This window comes from Bos indicus, chromosome 28 (assembly GCF_029378745.1).
Source record: "Bos indicus isolate NIAB-ARS_2022 breed Sahiwal x Tharparkar chromosome 28, NIAB-ARS_B.indTharparkar_mat_pri_1.0, whole genome shotgun sequence".
NCBI classification, from domain to species: domain Eukaryota; kingdom Metazoa; phylum Chordata; class Mammalia; order Artiodactyla; family Bovidae; genus Bos; species Bos indicus.
In genome coordinates this window covers 10,513,565-10,539,581 of record NC_091787.1, presented here as the reverse complement: position 1 = coordinate 10,539,581, position 26,017 = coordinate 10,513,565, and the positions used below count along the sequence as shown (strand labels likewise).

The 26,017-nt window shown below is 36.1% G+C and overlaps 1 protein-coding gene across 3 annotated transcripts in view; it reads right to left on the bottom strand.

The window, feature by feature from the left end:
• RYR2 (ryanodine receptor 2) overlaps positions 1-26,017 on the bottom strand; it is an 832,848-nt gene that overhangs the window by 120,510 nt on the left and 686,321 nt on the right. For 2 of the 3 annotated variants that reach the window (XM_070781952.1, XM_070781953.1), the window contains 10 exons: positions 25,279-25,519; positions 24,135-24,222; positions 22,291-22,383; positions 14,179-14,349; positions 13,035-13,094; positions 10,404-10,538; positions 6,092-6,204; positions 3,749-3,845; positions 1,869-1,972; positions 152-203 (listed from right to left, as the gene is read on the bottom strand). In XM_070781952.1, coding sequence (XP_070638053.1) covers positions 152-203; positions 1,869-1,972; positions 3,749-3,845; positions 6,092-6,204; positions 10,404-10,538; positions 13,035-13,094; positions 14,179-14,349; positions 22,291-22,383; positions 24,135-24,222; positions 25,279-25,519 — 1,154 coding nt within the window. Of the gene's footprint in view, positions 1-151; positions 204-1,868; positions 1,973-3,748; positions 3,846-6,091; positions 6,205-6,935; positions 6,981-10,403; positions 10,539-13,034; positions 13,095-14,178; positions 14,350-22,290; positions 22,384-24,134; positions 24,223-25,278; positions 25,520-26,017 lie in introns of all 3 variants that reach the window. The other variant, XM_070781954.1, reaches the window with a different exon arrangement.

Sequence of the window (26,017 nt, the reverse complement as noted above, 5' to 3'; positions counted from 1 at the left end):
ATCTGTCAAAAAAGTTAGAACAGATATTCAAGCAACAAGTGAAAAGTTGAGATTAATGCACTTACGTTTTCTAAAATTTAAGAATTGTTTATTTTAATTGAGAAATATGTAGATTTTTATATTTTACCATTAAAATCAAGAATTTATTTACCTTTGCCATAATATCTGCATAAGCCATATATAAAAAATCTTCCTCCAGTTTGCTATGAAAAATAAGAAAAAAACAACAGTTTTTAAGTAGGTTAGTTACACAAAAAATTACCATCACTATATAAAATAACCTTCTTTCAACAAGTGTGTCTTTTTTTAAATGAAACAAACACAAAACTTAGAGCAATCATTCAAAAATATTGTAGAATCAGAAAGCAAAGATATCAGACTTCCTCAAGAGTTGGCCCCATCTTACTTTACAGTCTAATATAATAAATATGTTTGTGTGTAAATAAACAATTTACTGATTTACACACAAATGTAGTAACATTAATATTTTCTTAAAAATACAAACATTGAAATGAGAAAATTTACATGATGTCAGGTATCTTGACAGCAGAAGTGATATCTGACATTTGTTCGAAAGACTACCCAAATTATTATGACTACATAGTGAAAAAATATCATGGTCATAAAAGATTCTTAAAAATTAAGACAGGTTAAAATCTATTTATTATCTTCTTTTGAAAAAGCATGAAAATCACTAATTCACTGAAGAAAGACTTCCATCAAAAAATTCCTGTTTGCAAAATTATCTTAGCAGTTTTAAACTTACAGCCATCAGAAAAGTCCACTTATGAGAAATACCTCATTACCTGACAATGCCAGACAGGGAGCTGCTCTATGCTTAGGGATGAGATGATTTTGTTAGTTAGGAAATAATAAGAGAGAGAGAGAGAGAGAGAGAAATAGTGAGAGAAAGATGGATCACATTAGCTAAGAGGGAGAAATGTACATTATTATGACATGCACAGAGGTCAGATGAACTCGTCAAGACACATGTGAATAGGGATTGATAATTAAATTCTTTTCCTGCTTTGCCTAGGGCAAAGCTGGCTTTCTTTCCCAAGACAGGGAAGCTGATGAAGGTTTTGAAACCTCTGCAAGGTCTCATCTACAGAATGAATCTACACCGTGCCCCTATCATGGGCAGGTGCTGGCACACTTTAATTATCAAGCTTATGAATGCATTTCTTATTTAATTCCATAGAGGTTTTACCCTCTGTGGTTTTCATGAATTCAAAAGAACAAGAACCAAGAAAAATGGAGAAGGCCTTTAAAACAGATCTCAAAGAAACTTCGCATTGAAGGGATGGCTTAGCCATCTCCTGAAGTTTCCTGACACTCACTGGACAATGGAGATAATCTATACAAGATATTTGGGGTCACCGGTGGTCTCCAACACTTTTGGTATTGAAATTTACTTTGGGCTCTTTTGTTTTAATTTCTAAAGGACATTTGTGATAAAGAAAAGATTATAAGAAGATTCGGAATCAACTCAACCAGCTAATTACAGTACTATTAAAAGAATTAGAGCTAGGTAAATATTAATTTTTGATAGGTAAATATTAAAGTCTGAAGTTGAACGAGTGTTGATTCATACATGTATACCAGACTAGTCCTGTGAAATGAAACTCGTTCAGTCATCTCCAACTCTTTGCAACCCCATGGACTGTAGTCCATGGAATTCTGCAGGCCAGAATACTGGAGTAGGTAGCCATTTCCTTCTCCAGGGGATCTTCCCAACTAACTTTGAACAATGTTCTCTCCTCTCAAGAAGACGATGAAATTGAAACATGAACATGTGACGAACAGAACATTCAGACATGGGTTTCTGTTTGTTCCTCCTATGTCTCCTGTGAACTCCCCAACCATACCATTTCTCCGTTAAAGCTGTTCGACTAAACAGAAGGATCAGCTGATGAAGAGGATCAACCCTCTTAGTTCCTTCATCTTCTTCTGGAGGTTCTGCTCCAGGTTTCTATAAAAAAGTCAAATTCATAAAATTTCACATTAAGGTGAAATGTTCACTCAAACCCAGGAGCATTGTGAAGGCTTGGAATAGCAAATAAAAAGAAAGTCTTTTTCTTCCTATTGTGGTGCATGTCTGTATCTATGTTATATGCATTGTACCTGGACGTGTGTATTATATTATCGATGCAAAAGTATACAGTTTTAAAGAAGAAAGCTGGGACTTCTATGTCCCAATACAGGGGACACAGGTTTGATTCCCGGTTAGGGAACTAAGATCTCACATGCCACACAGCACAGCCAAATAAAATAAAAATAAAACAAGTTTTTAATTTAAAAAGTTGTTGAATAATGGGACAAAAAAAACATTGTGGGAAAGCATGATTTATATCATTTAAAAAAAATTGAATACTATTCTTATAAGCAGCATCATAACTAACTGAAAAGTGAACTGCTACATGGATTTCAGCAGCTCTAAGGAGATCTCAAATACAAAAAATTGCAATAAAATGCTGTCACTCCATGTATAAAAATTTAGTGCACCTAGCAAGGCAAACTGTTCTATCAAATGAAACATTTTTGTTGCCTACGTAGACAGAGATAGGTAAAGAATGCTGAATGAGTTAATGTTTGAACCACTTACATGTTATTCCCATTTTTACTTTTAAAACTTAAAAAAAGTAATTTCATTTATTGAACAATTACCATAAGGAAAATTATTAAGCATTTTTTACTGACTCAAGAATGAATTAATCCTGTTTGTTGAATGGCTAATGAATTTTGTATCTCTATTAGACTTACGCATTCAAACTGATATTTTTTATATGTAAGTGATGTTCTTTCTTGGATTTAAGGCTTAATGTTGCAGCTAGTATGGTAAATCTGCAAGGTTAAAATAGTCTAATATTCTAAAGGTTTGATTCTAAAGAAAAATGAAACTCACTTAAAATATATAGGATCATTGTACAGCAAAAACTAACACAATAGTGTAAATCAACTATACCCCAATAAAAATAACTAAATAAAATATATGGGAATAATCAGGGTTAAGGTTTTATGAATTAGATTAGTTTGTCCATCACATTCCCTGATTATTTGTGTGTTTTTTCAAAAAAAACTTTAGACCAAAGTTTTAACTTTGGAATTATGGAGCCTCTCAGTCTACAAAACGCGGTGGAACTACATGCTTGTAAATTCCCTGAGAAGGTGGTTCTTGATCAAATTTTTAAATAGAGCCACAGCTTATAAAAAATTGAGACAATGGCTCCCTTGAGTGAAGCATTCTCAGTAGCACAAGCGTCCTTATCAGCATGGGTGGATGAAAAATTCCACTTCTCCGTTTATTCTATATCTACTGTGACTTTCTGCTCTTCCTGCATCTAATCTATCATTCTCCGCCCTGCATATGTTTAACAACCAGCCACTTTTCATTGGCTTTTGTTAAACTTCACCTTATTTTTGGTGAATCATTTTTTATGGTTCAGCTTTTATAGTTCTATCCTGGTTCTGAGGTTGTTTGAAGTTCCTTTGAGGAATAATTTAAAAGGACAATAGAGTCAAAATTTACTTAAATTCTGAACTACTGGCTGTTGATGAGATCTCTTTGAAATAAGAAGAGTGAATTTTCCCTAAACATTGCATGCAGTAACAATCCAGAATAAAGTTTCCTAAGCCCCACAGGCTGCAATATTGTGTCCTTTTCAATGTTATAAGATAAATGGCTCACACCAATGTTATTCCACCAAGCCCAGACCTTCTTTCATCTTCTAACCCAGCAAAAACATACCGCTAAGTCTTCTATCAATTTATCTTCAAAGTAATGTTCTTCTGTCTCAATCCAAGACTTTTCATATCCCTGAAGAAAGAGATTGACAGCCCGATGCCTAAAAGGTAAGCACAATTTCAAGAGCTTTTTAAAAAATAAATTGAAAAGGCACTCAGTAGCACTTAATCACTGGATTATCTGTGCATAAAAGAATAAATAAAAATAAACTTTCCAATCTCGACTGGAGAAGCAAGACATTGCAGTAGATAGAGAAAGCTTTCTCAGATCATACTGACCTGGATTCAGTTATTTCTAAGTTTTGTAACATTTGTAAACTTTGTAACAAAGTTTTTAACATTTGTAAACAAAGTAAACTTTGTTAACTTTACTTCTCTCATTTATAAAACTAGGATAACCCCATCTATGCTTCAGTTTTGTGAGACTCAAGCTGAGATAAAGAACATAAAACATGTTGGATAGACGCTCATTACATGGTAGCTCTTATGACATAAAGTAGCTCTGGATAAACAGTCGTGAGCTTCAAGAGAGGAATTATTCAGTCTTCCTGTTAACATCAGATACAGCCTCTGAGGATTACAAAAGTAAACGTATTAAGGGAACTTTATGGGAGTATATATCCAAAGATTAAATCCTAGAATACTGATGAAAATAGTTGCCTATGAAATAAAGAAGACCAATAAAGACTAAACTCATCTTGAAATTGATGCGATATATGGCTAAGGTTCCACTCTAAGAAAGTCACATCAATAAGGGAACATAAGAGCTAAATGTTAAAATGAGATGGTGCCACTGTAGAGTGGAATGCTACAACATTAACAGTACCAAAGGTAGACTAAGGAATCGTGAGACATAAACTTAGGTTTATGAAGGGCCTTGAAATCCAGAGAGAACTGACCAGGCACCTGGAATGGCCAGAACTCACCATCAATTCTTATACAAGAGAGAAGCTCAACTCTACTGGCACATCAGAATCCCCTGGGGAGTTTTTACACAGTACACATGCTAAGCCCTCAGATAGTCTGATTCAACAGGTTGAGGCTTGGATACTCCTCAAGTGAATCTGAGTGTATTTCCTTAAAGCACCAGGTCTGAGAACCACTGGAATAAGGAATACAATTTTGAATATGTTATATCAGAGAATGTGGAATAGCAGACTCTGTTGTATTGTAGAAACTAACTTGTAATCTGCTAGTTGATGGAACTGGATGTTGAGTCAATAAAGTGAGTTGAAGAGGTACCATGAAGGGTAACGTATTTGCATTATTCCCATAAGTTAGTTCCCTATCAATTCTTTTCCCCAAAGATGAAATAATCACAAAAGTAACAAACAACGATTAACGTTGGGTTATGTTCAGTTCTAAGCATTCTGTCTACCTCGACCCATTAAATAACCTAAACAACTCTATGAGGCAAACATTATGGTACAGTTGAGAAAACTACAAAAAAGTCAGGAAAGAACCTTGACCAAAATCATGCACTCATAAGCTGTGAGGTCAGGATTCAAATCAAGGCAGTCTGACCCCAAAGACTGGTTGAAAGTCACTTAGGTGTGTCCAATTCTTTGTGACCCCATGGACTAGACAGTCCATGGAATTCTCCAGGCCAGAATACTGGAGTGGGTAGCCTTTCTCTTCTCCAGGGGATCTTCTCAATGCAGGGATGGAACCCTGGTCTCCTGCATTGCAGGTGGATTCTTTACCAGCTGAGCCAAAGGGAAGCCCAGGAATATTGGAGTGGATAGCCTATCCCTTCTCCAGAGGCACTTCCCAACCCAGGAACTGAACCAGGGTCTCCTGCACTGTAGGCAGCTTCTTTACCAACTGAGCTATTAGGGAAGCTGATTTCTCTATCCTGCCTCAAATATGTGAGCAGATCCTCCTAATTATTTAAAAGTAACAGATAAACTTATAGTTACCAAAGGGGAAAGGGTGGGGAGGGATAAGTTAGGAGTCTGAAATTAACATATATATGCTATTATATAGAAAACAGATAACCAGCAAGGACCTACTGTATAGCACAGTATCTATCTACTCAATATTCTCATAACCTATACAGGAAAAAAAATCTGTAAAAGAAAAGATAAATGTATAAATCCTTTTACTGTAAATCTAAAGCACAAATATACTTTAATAAAAAAATAAAATCTATTCAATAATGACATTACAGGCCAATGAGAATAACCAACAGGAAAAAAGGAAGTTAAGCATTACACAGAAGAGGAAATAAATCTCCTTCATCCTTCTCTTGGACTACTATATTCATGTCAAGGTATATGCTAGCCTCCTATCACTTCTTAGAGGAAGAGTAATTTTAATCTATTAGCAACATTAAAGAAATTCTGACCTCGGCAGATTATATAAAGGAGCCATCCGGAAGCAAGCAACCACGGCTCGTTTCCTCTGCTTAGAGAGCAGTTTGTGCCACACGGCCTTTTTTGATCTCTGAGGATGCTCAACCTGAGGTAGAAAGACAGAGACATACGTATTTAACCCCCCAAACATCTTCAGGAACGTAGTACTAAACAGCTGTACCTTTTAGCTAAAAACTTTTAATTTTTCAATTTTCCAAAAGTATCTTACAATTATTATGAAAATATCTTCAAAGTCACCCAATGCTACATTTGAAATAGTTTCAGATGTTAAGTATTTTCCTTAGAAAAAACATATTTTCCCAACAATGTGTACTTTAGAAGCTATATCATTTTTAAAAACCAAAGAAATATGAAACCATCCTATATGAAATAATTTTGCATCCTTTTTAAAATTCAGTTATGGTACCAAAACATAAGTAAAGAAAAATTAACCTACCCTGGCTTATGCATTTTCACTAATTTTATCCTAAGAGCTACAACAGTAAATATAAATAGAGGCAGTTAAAGAAAATTCTAACGAAGTCTACTGTTTCTTAATATATTTAATAAGATGGAGAGAAGATGACAAGTCTTTGTGAACACATTAGTAGAAGTGAGTAAAAGAATTTAATTTTGAAAAAATGTTAAACTATATAATTATTTTGTTAGATAGGGACAAATGAGAATTTACAAGTTGCAGTAAATGATGCAAGCAAGCTATGTGTTTAGCTAATAGCATTCGGAATTTCAAGGAAGAGATTAATCATAAGTATTAGAGAGAAAAAAATCCCAACATGGAATTCTACATTCATTAGTAATTTCTAGGCAATTGAACACTGTACTTCCCAGATTGTAATATCTCCGGCGCATACATGTAGATTTCTGGAAGAAATAAAAATGTTATGTTAGCTAAAAAAAAGTAAAACTAAAGGTATTATCCTCTGCAGTAAAGAGTCAAAATATGAATGTAATACTAATGCCTGAAGAAAACATTTAGAATGTTTGGATAACAGTGGTTTGGAAATTTTAACAAAGCAATTTGTGTAATTTGAAAGCACTTATTTCTGTGATCCTCTTTCCTCTATAAGATCAAGAAACACTTTCTGATAACTATCCAGTTAGTTCAGTTGTCTTCTCGGTTATGTTAAGCAAAACAAAGCACTGTTAAGACAGTGTAGGTGAAAATAGAATCAAGGATAATGCTATTCCCAGAGAATAAGGCATTGTGAGCAGCATGGGTAACACTCAACAAACATAATTAAGTACCTAAGCCCTGATGAACATGTTGGAAAAGGTCTCCGCTGTCATGAAGGCTGCCATTTGGCAGAGCATTTTAATACCCAAAGGAAAGACCTTAAATAGTGAATTTTCCTATAAATGAAGTAAATAGATGTTGGTAAGATCTGTGATCCAAAAGCGAACATCAAGATGTGTCTTGCAACTGTTTGAATGTCTGGCTGTGCTGATGCGTTAGCTTGTCTGGTGTTTGAGTATTAGACAATCCCAAGGAGACAGCTCACTCTTCTGAGAAAGATGACCAGATGTACAGTACAAAAAGTCACTTGCATGGGTCACTGGCATTTGAGATAAATTAAGTCTTTTCTGTGCATCCACCGCTTTTGCAAGTGAAAATATTGGTTAGCAAGTGAAAATATTCTTAGCAAACTATTCTATGACTCACGAATTAACATAAGAATAGAGAGATGAAAGGAATGAATTCTGCACACACATATTTCCCACTCATTTCTGTTTTTTGATAATTCATGAGTTCTTTTATTCATATTCTTAACATTTTTGAAGAATACTTGGCCATTTAAATCTGACCTGCTTACCTTTTCCTAGATATTCACACATCTTAAAGATTTACACAGGGATCACCCTCATCACAGCTAGAGAAAGTCTGCGTTTCTTTTATTCTCTCTTCAGTACATTCTGTATCCTAGCACATCTAAATCATTACATAGTTAACTATGTGTCTGTATCCTCTCCTAGAGCACCAGCCACTTGAGTTGAGCAACAGAATTCAAGCCCCAGGACCTGCAGAGTACAATGCTCTCACACGGTAGTGCACACAATAAATATTCACGGGATAAATAGTTGCTCAGTAAAATGAATCTCATTACTGTGCAAATGATATCATTCATTATGTCACATGTATTTATGAATATATAACATATGACTATAATAAAACATAGTTAGAGTTCAATAAACTTCATTTAATGTATCTAAAAGCCATTCAAGGAAACTTAGATATGTGCAAGAAAACCAGGAAGAATTAAAAACTCATGAGAGAGTAATGCCATTTAACTGGTGATGCTAGTGGTCAAGAACCCGCCTGCCAATGCAGGAGAGATAAGAGACGCAGGTTTGATCCCTGGCTCAGGAAGATCCCCTGGAGAAAGGAATGGCTACCCACTCCAGTATTCTTGCCTGGAGAATCCCAAGGACAGAGAAGCCTGGCAGGCTACAGTCCATAGGGTCACAAAGAGTCAGACACAACTGAAGCGACTTAGCATGCACAAGCATATGTAGCACAATCTCCTTTAATATGTGTATCATTTCAGGTACACAATTCTATGACTTTCTTTTAACTTTTCTATTTTTAAAAATTTTTGGTCAAGCTGCGTGGCATGTGCGATCCTGGTTCCCCAACCAGGAACAGAACCTGTGCCCCCTCAAATGGAAGCACAGTGTCTCAACCACTGGACCACCAGGGAATCCTCTATGACCCTAATATATCACTTAACATATCATTACCTCAAGTCTTGTCATCTGCTGATATATGATTATTTATATTTATTTAATATTTCATGACAACATTTAGGGAAACATTAAGTTGCCTAAATAATATTATATTATCATATTATATTATTAATATTACAGTGTTACACAGTGTGAATACATATTGATAGTTATATGGCATAAGAGTATCCTAGCTTAATTTCATCGGGTATAGTGGTAAATTGCATGGCTTTTGAGAAGTTATTTGCATTTCAGTAAACAAGAAGGAAATTAACAGATACTGCATTAGATGATATCTTTAGTTATTTAACTGGCTAGGGCAGAGATAGGAGATCATGAGATAAAATAGGAATCAAAGAAATATATTTATTATCGCTATTCTAGTGTGTTCTACAAAACATTCAGATAACAATATCCTGAGATGACACAGGGCATTTTATTATTTTATGTGCTTAAAATAATATTTTAAACACATATGTGTTTAATGTAAAATAACTGCCCCTCCATGTCAGGCGGGTATTGTCATGGAGACGCAGTGACAGCACACTTCTGAGTTTGCACTAAGCACCTTCAGTCTGGCGTTAGTGGTTGAATGGATCTCATGAGAAACAGAGAAAGTCTCTGTGTTGCGTAAGCTAGAAGATTTCTTATACAAAAACACAATCCACCAATTGATAACATTTCAGATATTATTGGTTTAAGAATTCTTGAGCGAAGGTAATAAATAAGAAAATAAGACACACAGTAAGCTTTTAGTTTAAAATAGAAAATAACTGAAAAATGATATAAAACATTATTCTCACATGGTTTTAATATCAATGCATTGCTGCTGCTGCTGCTAAGTTGCTTCAGTCGTGTCCGATTCTGTGTGACCCCAGAGACGGCAGCCCACCAGGCTCTGCCATCCCTGGGATTCTCCAGGCAAGAACACTGGAGTGGGTTGCCATTTCCTTCTCCAATGCATGAAAGTGAAAAGTGAAAGTGAAGTCGCTCAGTCGTGTCCGACTCTTAGCAACCCTATGGTCTGCAGCCTACCAGGCTCCTCCGTTCATGGGATTTTCCTTTTTGCTCTTCTCTAAATGTAATGTATTGCTGATCCTGAGAAAAATCAGCTCAAAAATATTAAAATGAAGGGTTAAACAAGTGACCTTAAATTCAAATATGAGACCAGGGAAAGACAGTATCTCATACATGTTGCTATGAGCAGTAATGAAAAATAAAGGTATAAAACATTTGAAGTCAGGAGTAACTCCTGAAATTTTTGTTAGAGTGGTTTAAAATTAAGTATATAATCCTAATTATCTGTTTAATTTTAGAAACATTTTGGAAAAGACAATAAAACAGAGGCCTTGATCTCCTTCAATACATTATCTATCAATGGTTACAAAAATTATAAGCTTGGAAATAATGTTGATTAGATACTAAGCACTCCCAAGTCACAGATTATTTTTAATGAACATGCTGAACACGTATGCTTTTTGGCTCACAAGTTAGCACACGTCCTTTAAAAAAACATTCTTACAAGGTTAATCCAAATGTGACTGAATCAACACAAAAGCTAACCTGTTCAAGATGAAAAAGTACATTTGCTATATCCAAGACCCTTTCCACTGTCTTCTCAGGATCTGAAGTGTCTTCTGTCCTATTGGGTAAGTCTTTGTAAAGAGCCATTTGCCATCTAATAGCAGGATCCTCCAACTGCAGAAAAAAGAAAACCATTCAAAAAATACAGAGGAAAGAGAAGAACACCCATTTCTGAAGAGTCAATCTATAGCTACATATAGAGCACAGGCACAGGGTGAAAACATGACGCAGAGATCAAGACAGAAGTGCCTTGTACTCATGAAACTTGTCATCTGGTAAGACAGACAGACATCAAATAAATGTTTACAATGGTACAGGGCTGCTAGGAAGAAATATAAGGTACCTTGGGGACTTAACCCAATCTATTGTGGTTGGCAAGATTTCTCTAAACAAGTGAAGTTTCAACTAGGATTTAACGATGAACTGAAGATCATCAGGGAAAGAAAACAGGCAAAAGCTATTTTTATTTTTTTCTTTTCCTTTCACTCAAATCAGTGAAAGATTTATTTTAGAGGCAATGATATAGGATCAAAAGGACTCAACAACAGAGCCTAGACTCACTGAAACTAAGATACCAATGAATATAAATCAATGAAGGCATATCGAATCATATTTTGATAATCTATGGACTCTACTTTTTAATACTGTCAAATTTCTTGAGTTAAAGATATAATGGAATTCTGAAGGTTTTTAAGAAAGATTATTTTAAACCATAGAAATGGACAAATACAAGCATCTTTCCAGGGATAGATCACTTCAAAGAAATAATTTAGAATAACTATGTCATTAAAAACAGGCAAAGCAATACTTTTATGTTTCTCCTCCCATTAAATATTTCCTTTCAACATGGGAAATGGAGAATAATGACGAAGAATTAGATCAACAACATCCAAAGCTTTACAACTCCTAGCCAGAGAAAGCAGAGTCTGAATGTTTCAAAAAAATAACTTTCACATAGTCGGAGACAGAATTTTGTACACTGAATAACTTGTCAACACCTATTTGTCCTTTGATAAAACAAAATGTGTTTTATTCATATACTTTTTTCATTTGAGGACTATTGGACGTACAGATTTTATTCTTTTAATATAAAATTACCCCCTCTTGTCCCCAGGATTACCAGTCCTACAATTTTAAGACAATGTGTTCAAGAAGGAGCTGAGAACAAAAGAACTCATTGTTTGTAAGTCCATATATATGGGGGCCCAACCCTTAGTATAAAAAGTATATAATGAAATGTTACAAAGAATAAGTATTCATTATGTCTTTACTTTCAGGTTCCATTCATTGGGAGATGAAATACTGATGATACATGTTCATCCTTCTCAGCTCTTCTCTTTCTTCCTGATACCACAATATACAGCATACCTTGTCCAAAGTATTCCTATAAGTAACCGCTAGAATAGAATGGAAGGATTTCCTCCTGCTTATCCAAGACATAACTTTTTATTTGCTGTTTCCTGAGAGTGGCATACACACCTCAGAGGTAATGAATATTTCCTGTCTCTATTTGAGACCATGGTTGTCAAAGAATGGGCCCAAATTTCCTAAAAATCTTGAGATCCTTTCAGGGACACATGATCTCCTCAAACACCCATGTATAAACTTGAGGTTAAGCTGGAGGCTTTATAAATATTTTGAATAATCTTTTTGATTTTATCTGCAAAGACATCATGCTCATATGGGAATTAACCTCCTACTCTGTTAAAGTTAAAATTAAATGAATAATGGACTTCATAAACAAGTGCACATGAAATCTGTCCTAAATAATTTCTGTGCATTGCAAATATTGCAAAACCATGTCACACCTTTATCACATTATATTCTGAAGTGTTAAAAAAATGAATATGGTTTGGATCTTTGGAAATAAACATTTTAATACCCAGATAGGGATATATTATACTGTAATCAATTCTTTTTGACATCTGGACATTTTCATAATTTAAAAAATCCTCAGGAGGGACATCTGAATAGAAGCAAATAGTTGAGTCAAAATAATTAACTGCAAGACTTTTCATATTAAATAACTGGTCCAGTAAACAAATGAATAGTTTATCCACTACTATGAAAGCATTTCCAAATAATGGTAAATACTTTGACTACAAAAACTACTTACAGCAAACATTTTACCCACAGTTAAAAAATAGATGTTATAATGGTTTCCATTCATGTTTCTCTTCTGAATGTACACTGGCTTTCCTATTACAGTAATTCTTACTATCTCCTATGTGCTAATGACTCTTAAACTTATTTCATTTTTGAGAACTAGGTGTAAAATATCAAATTTTCATAGACAACTGTCTCCATGTCACAAAAGTCCTCAAATTCAGCTGTATGAAGGAAATTCCCAACCTTTATTTCAACTGGTGCCACCTTTTTTTTTTTTTTAACAAAGTTTGACAGTCTTTGGTGATCTACTTTAGAAATACATCATTTGTTACCTTAAGAGTCATTAATTCATAAGGATTTGCAAGCAGAATAATGAATAAGATGATATATTTTCACTACCTTACTTGTTAAAGTAACATTATTTGTAGTATTTCTTCTAAAGAGAGATTAACTATATAGTTTATAGGTGCTAAGTATCCTTTTGAATAATATTGGGCTTACCTTGCCTTGTAAGTGAATATTACTGCGGATTATATCTCGAACTTCATCCTCAGTGTCTTTCTGTCAAGAAATAAATGTTACCTAAAAGAAGTCTTATAGTGCATCCATGGTCACAAGTCAATAGAAGTAATTCTAACTTCTTTTGAAACAGTCTATGTCTGAACAAACATCTCTATAGGATTTGATACATGCCATAAATCTGGGGGATTATTGCTCAGGTAATTCTTTGATATTGCTGGGACTTGAAACAAGACAACCGCCTAACTGAACTTCACTAGATTTAATGCAACTGAATTTCCAGGTCACAGGAAGTAGAGCAGAGGCATCTTCCTTTAGGTTCAAACATAAGGAGGTCTCCAGTATTCTCTAAAATCTCCATGAAGTCATTTTAGCCAATAACATCTACAAATATGCAGTAATCATGAGGAGCATACCCTGAGAAGCAAATATTAAACAACAGCCAACGGGCCTGCATCCTTGTAGCCCCCTTGGCCACAACCGCCCCTCAATTTGCTCACAGTAGGGCCTCAAACTGTGGATATATAGAGAGGTTCCTCAGTGTGGGAGGGAGAATATACCTTTTATTTTACATGTATATAACATAGCATGCCTATTTTCAAAAAACTGCATTCTCTCTGTATAGCCATAGAGGAAAGTTGAAGGCCATCAAGAAATCTTGAGAACTTCAATCTTGATGCTCACAAAGGAGAAAAACTGATTTAAAAGTCAACATCTTATCCACCCACGATCAGCATAACACATTATGCATCTAACCTAACACATTATGCATTTATGAAAAAAATACCCATCATAAATCTGCAGATACCTCTCATCACAAATTTGATATAGGAGTTCATAGGAAATCCATTTTTTCCCTCATTACTAGCGACTTGTTGCCATCTTTCCATTTTGTGTGTGAATATACCCTTCAGGTGATTAACATAATTTAGAAATAAAAACAGCCTCCAAAAAAAAATATTAGGCCATCTCTGTGTCTGAGTCCTAGGGCCTGTATAGAAAAACTGGTTAATAAAGCCTTCAATGGAAAGAAACATGGGCACAGAACAGTGAGACAAAGGAATCCAAACACTTGAGGAGCTGGAGGTCAAATGATCTTTCCCAATGGGAGGAACAGGAGCCTTACCAGACTAAAGCGATTTTTGGCCAGTGCAATGAGCTCCTGGTCCCCAGGGGCACAGATGTTCAACCCAATGGGCAGCAACCGCTTCAGAGCGGCCACAATAAGAGATGTCTGCATGGAATATCGGTCCCCTTTGCGCTTCATTTTCTTCCTTTCCTGATCAGAAACAGCTGCCTATGGAACAAAGATAAACATTGGAATCTGCAACAATTTCTTGTCTCAGGATTCATGAGCCTTTTCTAACTGACTGTGGTTTTCATTTTCCTCATTTTCTGCTGGTCCCTGTTTTTGAAAATCCTACTGAGGATACCTCTTCTCTTTCTTTTCAATAGTCCTACTTCTCAGATCCCCAAGTCACTGTAATTCCCCCATAGGCATTTATATATTTTTTAAGAAAAAAAAAAGGGTTATTACTTTGTTGGTTTGTTTTTGTTTTTAGTCTGGCCACACTATGTGGCTTGAAGAATATTAGTTCCCTGGCCAGAGACTGAACCTAAGCCCCTGCCAGTGGAAGCGTGGAGTCCTAACCACTGGACCAACAGGGAATTCCTCTATATAATTTCAGAAGGAAATTGCACGTTGTAATTTTAGAGAGGCATATGGATGTATGAAAAATTCATGGCAATTTCAGATACTGTGTGTTATATAATTATCAATGCTTAAGAGGAAAAAAATGTAAGAATAAATAGTTTTTACTTTGACAAATGCTTGCTGTGTCACACACACACACACACAGCATATATAAAACTCTCAAACATTTATTTGCCTTTTACATAGGCTGAACACTTGTCTCCCCAAGGCCTTAATCCCCATCTAACAGAAAGAGACATATTAATAATATACTAATCAGTGTTACTTAAATATTTAGGATTATCTCTGGATGACTTGCTTACAGCTGAGCACAGCCATGATACTTAAGTTCCCTTGTAATTCTGTTGAAAACCATGCCTGTGCTAGGGTTACCTCAAACTAGAGAGTCTAATTTTCACTGGGTAGTGAGGATCCTTTTTCTATATAGAGGGCACGTTGGAAGACTAAAATTAAAACAACTGTCCCATATGCCCTTGTTCATATATGTTAAATTTCTTTGTAACAACAAATCAAACACTAAATATACTTTTATGATAATGATATGGTATAATAGTTTTGAGCTAAGAAAAAACAGAAGAAAATTTAACATACAAATGATCTGTCTTGCCCAAAAGAAGGCAAAATATATCACAACATGATACTCAAAGAAGGTTTTTGCATAGTGAAAGTTTTGAAACAACTGAAATCATGTAGTGACAGTAGCTGATATGTTAATAATATCATATATATCATACGATGTATTATATCATTATATATATAGCATATATTGATATATATATCAAATCTATAAAATCTGAACCATAGTAATAAGAATCATATTCACATTCCAAAGAGATGTACTTATAGCTTCAGTCATGTCCAACTCTTTGTGACCCTACAGACTATAACCTGCCAGGCTCCTCTGTCCATGGGGATTCTCCAGGCAAGAATTCTAGAGTGGGTTGCCATTTCCTACTCCAGGGATCTTTCTGGTCCAGGGATCAAACTTGTGTCTCTTACGTCTTTTGCACTGGCAGGCAGATTCTTTATCAATAACGCCACTTGGGAAGCCCACTTATTGCATAGATCCCACTTTCATCTGTACCAATTTGTTAGAGATTATTAAGTTTCATAAAAAAAGTACAATGAATAGTTATTTGTACTCTTAAATTCATTAATCTATAAAAATAATGAATTAGTGGTTTTGAATGAGCTCTTTGCTAAGAGGAAACATAGCCACAGTGATTAAAATAATCAACCCACATGAGGAACCTCCATCCTAAAAATTAAACAAATTATGCAAACATATTTCAACCCAACACTGGTAATTCAGTCTTAGAAAAACAATATTACTAAATATTAATACATTAAAACCTACATTGTATTGGTGTTGAAATTTTCTTTGATTTTAACTTCTAAAACTCTTTTAGCTTTATGGTTGCATAAGTAAATGGAACTTAAACTTGGTTTGATATTTATAAATATTTAGGTGATGTTATAATAAAAATAATTTAAATCAACACTAAAGGCAAGTCTACATTGTTCAATTTTGAGAAATAGTAGAAAAATTAATTCCGCCTATACTCAAAATATTATGTAATCTTGTTTTCTATACCACAGGAAATCTGTAAACCGAAAAGAATAGTTAATATATCTTTGAACATTTATGGCTGATAACAGTCCACTGTTGGTATGAAGAAATTAAATATACACAAAACCAAATATCCTCATGGACATCTGTATGTGTTGGTTTTGCTTCTTCAGTGCGTTTCCTCCCCAGACTTTGGAGCTCCATTAGGGAACTGGTCAAACCTATTTTGTTCCTTTCTGTATATAGAACTAAGCACTGTGCCTGACTCATAGGAGCTGTTCAATAATTTGAACAGAACTGCTATAGTTACTGAAGGTGCATATTTTATTTTCAATCCATCACCTAACATTTGAATCAGACATGAATACACAATAACGTGGTCAATATGTAGGTACTGATGGAAGAAAATTTCAGATATTGAGATCTGGGGAAGTCATTCTTAGGTCACACATAATTTAACTGAAATTTTACACTAACCAGAACAGCTTGTTTTGTGACCCGCCAAACACTCATTGCACATCTGCTTTAACCATTAAAGAAAACAATACATTTAAAAAATTAAAATAGAGTAACAATCGTTCAGGCATCCAAAATGGAGCTCAGTGGCCACTGTGACTGTGGTTGGAGACATGATCCTGCATTACTGAGAACCTGAATTTTCTGAACTGTACCAGACTCAAGGACACCACCAGCCACCCTCAAAACAAGATCTGCTAGCAGCTTCCAGCTATAACCTTATAGTCTCAAGACCTCCTCTGGTAACTATGCAACTATTTCAGATCCCAATCAACCCTTACTTAACAAGCACACTTCTTGCCAGCTCCAATCATAATTCTTGACAAACAACTTAAGTAATTTTCTGGTGTTTGCCTTTATTAGTCTCCTGCACTTTGCAGTATGGCAGAACACACCTCTGATGAGTGCTTCTTGAATCTGTGTCTCCCAGGTTACAGTTTTGTTTGGCTCTGATAAAACTCTTGTTTATTCCTATTATTAGACTGTTTATTGATTATTTCTGTCGACAGCATAGTTAAGGAGGAAAGTAGGACAAACTCTATCTTAAATAAATCTGTGTGTGTATTTCTATCTTTCTCTCTCACACACCACAGATATAGCTCCAACAAATTCACCTAAAATGATCTAAAATTTAATAGAGGACCAAGAAAAAGGGAAGAATTTTCTAGTAGTTCCCCAATGAAATGGCCTACAACTCTCCCAAAGTAGACACAAACAAAATGATAGACGATTTAAACATTTTTAGATATATGAAGTATAAAAGTGACACTATACATCATAAAGACAAAAGATACAAGTTTTGGTGACAAAGTGGAAGAAAGGGAACCCTCGTACACTATTAGTGGGAATGCAAATTGGTTCAACCACTGTGGAACTGCATGGAGGTTCCTCAAAAAATAAGAAAACTAGAACTACCCAAGTATTATGGCCAATTATCTATATACTGGCCTCTCTCTAGGCTACAGATATTTTGCTTTAGGTCAAACTGAGCTTCCCTATCCCAGATCACCTTACTCTACATTGGTCTGCTGGCCAACTTACAGTCTTCTTATAGTTTTAGAAATGGTACTCCATACACATAGTGATTATCCCTGCTTGAGGGACTAGCTGAAGATATGTGACAATTTGTCTCTTGGTTGGTATTTGTATTTGGTCTCAATCTCTGTTCAGAAGAAGTTCCTGACAATCTATTTCAAATATGATAATATGCATGTTTCAATGCTATTCTCTCAAATCATCCCACCCTCACCTTCTCCCACAGAGTCCAAAAGTCTGTTCTTTACATCTGTGTCTCTTTTGCTGTCTCGCATATAGGGTCATCGTTACCATCTTTCTAAATTCCATATACATACATTAATATAGTGTATTGGTGTTTTTCTTTCTGACTTACTTCACTTTGTTTAATAGGCTCCAGTTTCATCCACCTCATTAGAACTGATTCAAATGCATTCTTTTTAATAGCTGAGTAATATTCCATTGTGTATATGCACCACAGCTTTCTCATCCATTCATCTGCCGATGGACATCTAGGTTGCTTCCATGTCCTGGCTACTGTAAACAGTGCTGCGATGAACACTGGGGTACACGTGTCTCTTTCAATTCTGGTTTCCTCGGTGTGTATGCCCAGCAGTGGGATTGCTGGGTCATAAGGCAGTTCTATTTCCAGTTTTTTACAGAATCTCCACACTGTTTTCCATAGTGGCTGTACCAGTTTTGCATTCCCATCAACAGTGTTAGAAGGTTCCTTTTTTTCCTCACCTTCTCTAGCATTTATTGTTTGTAGACTTTTGGATAGCAGCCATTCTGACCAGCGTGAGATGGTACCTCATTATGGTTTTGATTTGCATTTCTCTGATAAGGAGTGATGTTGAGCATCTTTTCATGTGTTTGTTAGCCATCTGTATGTCTTCTTTGGAGAAATGTCTATTTAGTTCTTTGGCCCATTTTTTGATTGGGTCATTTATTTTTCTGAAATTGAGCTGCAGGAACTGCTTGTGTATTTTTGAGATTAGTTGTTTGTCAGTTGCTTCATTTGCTATTATTTTCTCCCATTCTGAAGTCTGTCTTTTCACCTTACTTATAGTTTCCTTCATTGTGCAAAAGCTTTTAAGTTTAATTAGGTCCCATTTGTTTATTTTTGCTTTTATTTCCATTACTCTGGGAGGTGGGTCATAGCGGATCCTGCTATGATTTACGTCAGAGAGTGTTTTGCCTATGTTTTCCCCTAGGAGTTTTATAGTTTCTGGTCTTACATTTAGATTTTTAATCCATTTTGAGTTTATTTTTGTGTATGGTGTTATAAAGTGTTCTAGTTTCATTCTTTACAAGTGGTTGACCAGTTTTCCCAGCACCACTTTTTAAAGAGATTGACTTTTCTTAATTGTATATTCTTGCCTCCTTTGTCAAAGATAAGGTGTCCATAGGTGCATGGATTTATCTCTGGGCTTTCTATTTTGTTCCATTGATCTATGTTTCTTTCTTTGTGGCAGTACCATACTGTCTTCATGACTGTTGCTTTGTAGTATAGCCTGAAGCCAAGCAGATTGATTCCTCCAGTCCCATTCTTCTTTCTCAAGATTGCTTTGGCTATTTGAGGTTTTTTGTACTTCCATACAAAGTGTGAAATTCTTTGTTCTAGTTCTCTGAAAAATACCGTTGGTAGCTGGATAGGGATTGCATTGAATCTATAGACTGCTTTGGGAAGTATACTCATTTTCATTATATTGATTCTTCTGATCCATGAACATGGTGTATTTCTCCATCTATTTGTGTCATCTTTGATTTCTTTCATCAGTGTTTTATAGTTTTCTATATATAGGTCTTTTGTTTCTTTAGGTAGATTTATTCCTAAGTATAGAGACTCCCCTGGTGGCTCAGATGGTAAAGCATCTGCCTACAAGGCAGGAGACCTGGGTTCAATCCCTGGGGAGGGAAGATCTCCTGGAGAAGGAAATGGCAATCCACTCCAGTATTCTTGCCTGGAAAATCCCATGGATGGTGGAACCTGGTAGGCTACAGTCCATGGGGTCGCAAAGAGTCGGACACGACTGAGCAACTTCACTTTATTCCTAAGTATTTTATTCTTATCGTTGCAATGGTGAATGGAATTGTTTCCTTAGTTTCTCTTTCTGTTTTCTCATTGTTAGTGTATAGGAATGCAAGGGATTTCTGTGTGTTAATTTTATATCCTGCAACTTTACTATATTCATTGATTAGCTCTAGTAATTTTCTGGTGGGGTGTTTAGGGTTTTCTATGTAGAGGATCATGTCATCTGTAAACACGGAGAGTTTTACTTCTTCTCTTCCAATCTGGATTCCTTTTTTCTTTCTTATTGCTGTGGCTAAAACTTCCAAAACTATTTTGAATAGTAGTGGTGAGAGTGGGCATCATTGTCTTGTTCCTGACTTTAGGGGAAATGCTTTCAATTATTCACCACTGAGGATAATGTTTGCTGTGGATTTATCATATATAACTTTTATTATGTTGAGGTATGTTCCTTCTATGCCTGCTTTCTGGAGGATTTTTATCATAAATGGATGTTCAGTTTTGTCAAAGGCTTTCTCTGCATCTATTGAGATAATCATATGGTTTTTATCTTTCAATTTGTTAATGTGGTGTATCACATTGATTAATTTGCAGATACTGAAGAATCCCTGACCTCTTATGGCCTCTCTCTATGCCTCTGTTAACACTGGGCTAAACTGACAACATAATGACAAAGCAAAATGATTCACTAACAGTTTTCAGTTCAAAATACCCCTATGAAATGTATACTCTTAGTACACCATCTTCCAAAGGAGCAACTCCTCACTCTTCAGGCTTATTGTCTTCCCAGAGAAAAGAAAATTTATCATCTTTTTTGAGAGTTTCAATAACACAGACACACAAAATAATAGCCCATAGCAGTCAGACAACTAGGGATACAAAGCTTCAACTAGCATTAATTTTAAGTTCATGTCTAGTAGTGTCAAATACATGGCATTTACAACTCTAAATAAGACTAGAGTATTGGGTGATGCTGTTTTATTTTCCCAGTGATCATCAACGGAACAAATCAGATGGACTCTTGGGGTTCACTGGGGTACCATCTCCCTTCTCCCAAGGCATCTCTCTTGAGTAATTTGTTGAGTTGGTAGAGATTGATATCCTTGGCTAGAGTGCCTTACTATTTTGCATATTTGACTATTCGCTAGCATACCTTGTGCGCTATCCCATGTAATATATTCATCTTCTTATTTAGTACTAATACAAACAATAAAAGCACATAGTTTTCAGTGTTTTTAAAGGTCCTCTGCAGAGCTGGACATGACTGAGCAACCATGCGTACATGCCAATCCCCAACTTGAGTGACAGAGAAAACAAAAATTTCCATTTCATGTGTGAGAATTTTATATTTATCCATGTGGTTCTTTCTTAAACAATGCAGCTAATTATTTTGAGGTGTATATATGTACATATATTTACTCTTGATGAATATATATCATTGACTAATTATATGTACATCATACTGGTTGGCAATTTTGTGAATGTGTATATGGCAACTCACTCCAGTACTCTTGCCTGGAAAATCCTATGGACGGAGGAGCCTGGTGGGCTGCAGTCCATGGGGCCGCTGAGTCAGATACGACTGAGCGACTTCACTTTACTTTTCACTTTCATGCATTGGAGAAGGAAATGGCAACCCATTTCCATTCCAACCATTCTTGCCTGGAGAATCTCAGGGACGGGGGAGCCTGGTGGGCTGCCGCCTATGAGGTCGCACAGAGTTGGACATGACTGAAGTGACTTAGCATGTCTATTAAGCATGCCTTATTATTTTGATGCTTTGATATCTTTGGCCTTACTGATCTTTGATTGCTCCTCCCAGAGCTAGTCAGTTCCTAGAGATACAAAATTACTTGCCTGTAAGCACATCTTTCACAGACAAACCAGTCAATCCAGAGTCCTTGTCCTCCAATCATCTCCTTTACCTGAACCCCAGTCCACCTTCCCTCATCACCAAGGACCAGGCACCAGACAACTAGGAACAGTCCCTACACCCCAGAGCCCACTGAAATTATTCAAACCATCCAATTCTAAACCTTCTTACCCTACGATGCCTGCTCCTTCCCACAGAAACCATAAGAAAGGTTCCTGTTCACATTCTCCCCTTCCTCCCTCTGCCTCATGACTTACCCTTCTGCCTCCAGGGAACTGTGAATAAAATCTTCTTCCTCCATGACAGTCATTTCCATGTCTATATATCTTACCACACCTGATTACAAGTCCTAGGTATCCTTAAATCTGTGTGGGTGTGTGTTTAGTCAGTAAACAATATTATCAAATCTATCAAATTCCAGGTATAAACCTTCAAAAGATCTAAAAAATATCAACCTATTCAATGAATGAACATTATATTCAAACATTTTCTAGAACATAAAATGGATTATAGTCATACCTTGGACATCTTTGACTTGGTGTCCATAATAAGGAAAGACATATTGTTGATTTCATTCTGCACCACAAAGTTCTGCTCCTCCCTTTTGAAATTCTGAGACGTTCCAAAGGAGGTTTCAATTAAAATCACAGAGATAAGAAGTTCAAATAATTAGAGATTACACAGGACCCCAAAGTTTCTACCAAGATAAGTAGTAATTTAATATATAAGATATAAAGAAAGGAAACAAATAGCTGTTGAATATCCAGTGAGGGTGCCTGGCTGGGAACAACAATTCTGGGAACTACGATAGAAATATGAATGCTTTAAAGATGGGAAAACTAAGATTTAGGAAATTTAAGTAACCAAGTCACACAGCTACCAGGGGATAAAATGAACACTCGAACTCCAACTACTTGATGAAAAGCATATGTACTGCTTTTGGAATAAACACAGGTTTACTAAGGGCGTGCACAACTATAACACAACTTTCTGTCAGATATTTTAACTACTTTTTCATGTACCCTAACATTATTTTATTCACTTTAAATTTAGGAACATAAAAACACCAGGAAAGTCAAGTGTTTAAGCACTGGTAGTAGTTAAAGCAAATATAGAATAAAAGCAGAAACCACAGAGTTTTAAAAGAGAGGCTAACAATATAACTGTATGTCCTTCTTTTTTAAAGAAGCATAACCTGAACAAAACAGCTTCATAGTAAGCATCTACATATATTAATAATTAATAAGCAATTAACGATTTCTATTGAGGACAGAGAATAGACTAAGCCTCAATTTTCATCCAGCTCATATTAATATTCTAATTTTACTATTAATCTTATGGATACTTATATAGTTTCACCTTTAAAAATCTGAGTTAAAATATATATGGGGAAACAAACAATGAGACTTTATTTTGGGGGGCTCCAAAATCACTGCAGGTTGACTGCAGCCATGAAATTAAAAGACGCTTGTTCCTTGGGAAAAAAAAATTTTTTGACCAACCTAGACAGCATATTAAAAAGCAGAGACATTACTTTGCTAACAAAGGTCCATCTAGTCCAAGCTATGGTTTTTCCAGTAGTCATGTATGGATGTGAAAGTTGGACTATAAAGAAAAGCTGAGCACTGAAGAATTGATGCTTCTGACCTGTGGTGTTGGAGAAGACTCTTGAGAGTCCCTTGGACTGCAAGGAGATCCAACCAGTCCATCCTAAAGGAGATCAGTCCTGGGTGTTCAATGGAAGGACTGATGCTGAAGCTGAAACTCCAATACTTTGGCCACCTGATGCAAAGAACTGACTCAATGGAAAAGACCCTGATGCCAGGAAAGATTGAAGGAAGGAGGAGAAGGGGACGGCAGAGGATGAGATGGCTGGATGGCACCACTGACTCTATGGACATGAGTTTGAGTAAGCTCTGGGAGTTGGTGATGGACAGGGAAGCCTGGTGTGCTGCAGTCCATCGGGTCACAGTCAGACACGACTGAGTGACTGAACTGAACATGTTTGTGTTTTAAATATATTCATGAAATTCAAAAGCACATACTCAGATTTTTTATTATTCTTAAAAGTATCATTGGGCATTCATCTAAAAACCTACTGATTATGATAAATCAGTTATGATAACTCAGGGCAATTAAAAATCATTGTGACTGAGGATAAGTTACAATAGTCAACAGAAGGCTTACACTGCCTCAAACTCCCCAGAGAAACCTTGTCTCTCTCCTCACCAGTTTAATGATATTTATGAGACAAGCTTGAGAAACTGTAATAGGTATTAACTAAGGGGATTGGGAAATTGATTAAATTTTTAAGTCCTTAACATATATGAAACAGTAAGCATTGTGAATATTTTTCTACTTACATGGGATTTTGACCAGTAGATAAACACCTCAGCAACCATGCGGAAAAGATCTTCTGCTTCTTGGTTAGGCTCTTTCAGCCATTTTGCCCTGGAGCATATAATAAAGTGGTGCCTCAGTTACTTCTTAAAGTTAATTAAAAAAAAAAAAATCACCTCTCAAAGTTTGAAACCAAGTAAACTGAGGGCAATCGTGCTTGCTCACAGAGCTCAAAAATTGTTCAGTGTACAGTTGTAACCTTTAAACTAATTTAAACATTATAACTGACAAACTACTAGCTTTCACATATGAGAGGTAGACTGCTCCAGAATGGGATCTCCCACTGTAATTTTTGCTTGGCGAAATTCACTTATCTACAAACATCTGGTAATGTCATCCTCATGCAAAATCTCATTGCTAAGTAGTGAATGAAGCAATTCCACTGGGACATATGAACCCAGTAAAGTTATGACTGAATTAGAGACATTAAATCACTTTTGAACATTCTACTTCAGGGGTCCCCAATCCATGGACTGTTAGCAGTCCATGGCCTGTTAGGAACAAGGCTGCAAAGAAGGAGGTGAGCTGCAGGCAAGCGAGCAAAGATTCATCTGTATTTACAGCTGTTCCCCATCACTCTCTTTATCGCCTGAGCTCTGCCTCCTGTCACAGCATGAGTGGCATTAGACTCTACTGTAAACTGCACACACGAGAGATCTATGTGTTTTCTCCTTTTGTGTTGTTGTTGTTTAGTCACTCAGTTGTGTCTGACTCTTTTGCGACCCCATGGACTGTAGCCCACCAGGATCCTCTGTCCATGGGATCTCCCAGGCAAGAATACTAAAGTGAATCGCCATTTCCTTTTCTAGGGGATCTTCCTGACTCATGGATCACATCCATGTCTCCTGCATTAGCAGGCAGATTCTTCACCATGGGAAGTACCCCTTATTTGCAGAAAAACAAACTCAAGGCTCCCAGTAATTATGCCTCATGGTGAGTTTCATAATTATTTCACTATATATCACAAAGCAATAATAATAGAAATAAATGTAATGTGCTTGAATCATCCCAAAACCATCACCCTCAACCCAACCCCAGGTCCATGGAAAAATTATTTGCTATGAAAGCAGTCCCTGGTGCCAAAAAGGTTGGGGACCGCTGGTCTACCTGTTATAGTCCACAAATCTAATCAGGAGTGGATAGAAGGCATAGAGATCTCTGGCCAGTGTGGTGAACTCATCTAGGATGAGAAGTTCGGCTTCAGACATATCTCCCCTGGCCTCAGATTTCAGATGGTCCTCTTCTGATACCACCATTGCTGCCTTTTTCTTGAGCTTCTCCATTAATGGCAAGAAATGAGTTTTCAAGAGCTGAGGTTTCACTTTATTTATAATAGGCTGGGAAAACACTGTTTGAAGAAAGACATTAATATGCTGTTCTGCATAAACATTCATTAAATGAGGATTAGATGGTCATTACAATTGTAGCATGATTAAGCCTCCCTCTCCTCCAGCACATGGCTTCCTTCAGAATTCAGCCCATCCCTCGGCCCCTTTTCTAGTCCCAAACCTAATTACATAGCTGCTGCTCAAAAATGATTACTGAATTGAATCTGATGTGCTTCCTTGTTTTCAAAAAAGAAATTGGTAGCTAAATGAGAATTAAAAAAAAAGACATTCATTCACTTTGGAAATCAATTACTTTCCCACAAAGAAGAAAAGTCCCCCAGTGGAAAAAGTCCCCTGGGCCCCTCTTTTTTTTTTTTTAAAGAAGAGATACACATTGAATAATCCTGAGACCACATGCCTACTACAACATAACCACTATGCCATGACACTTTAACTGTCTTCATCTTTGTTCCAAAGGAAGAGTTAGATTACATATAATATTGCCTTTTTATTTAATA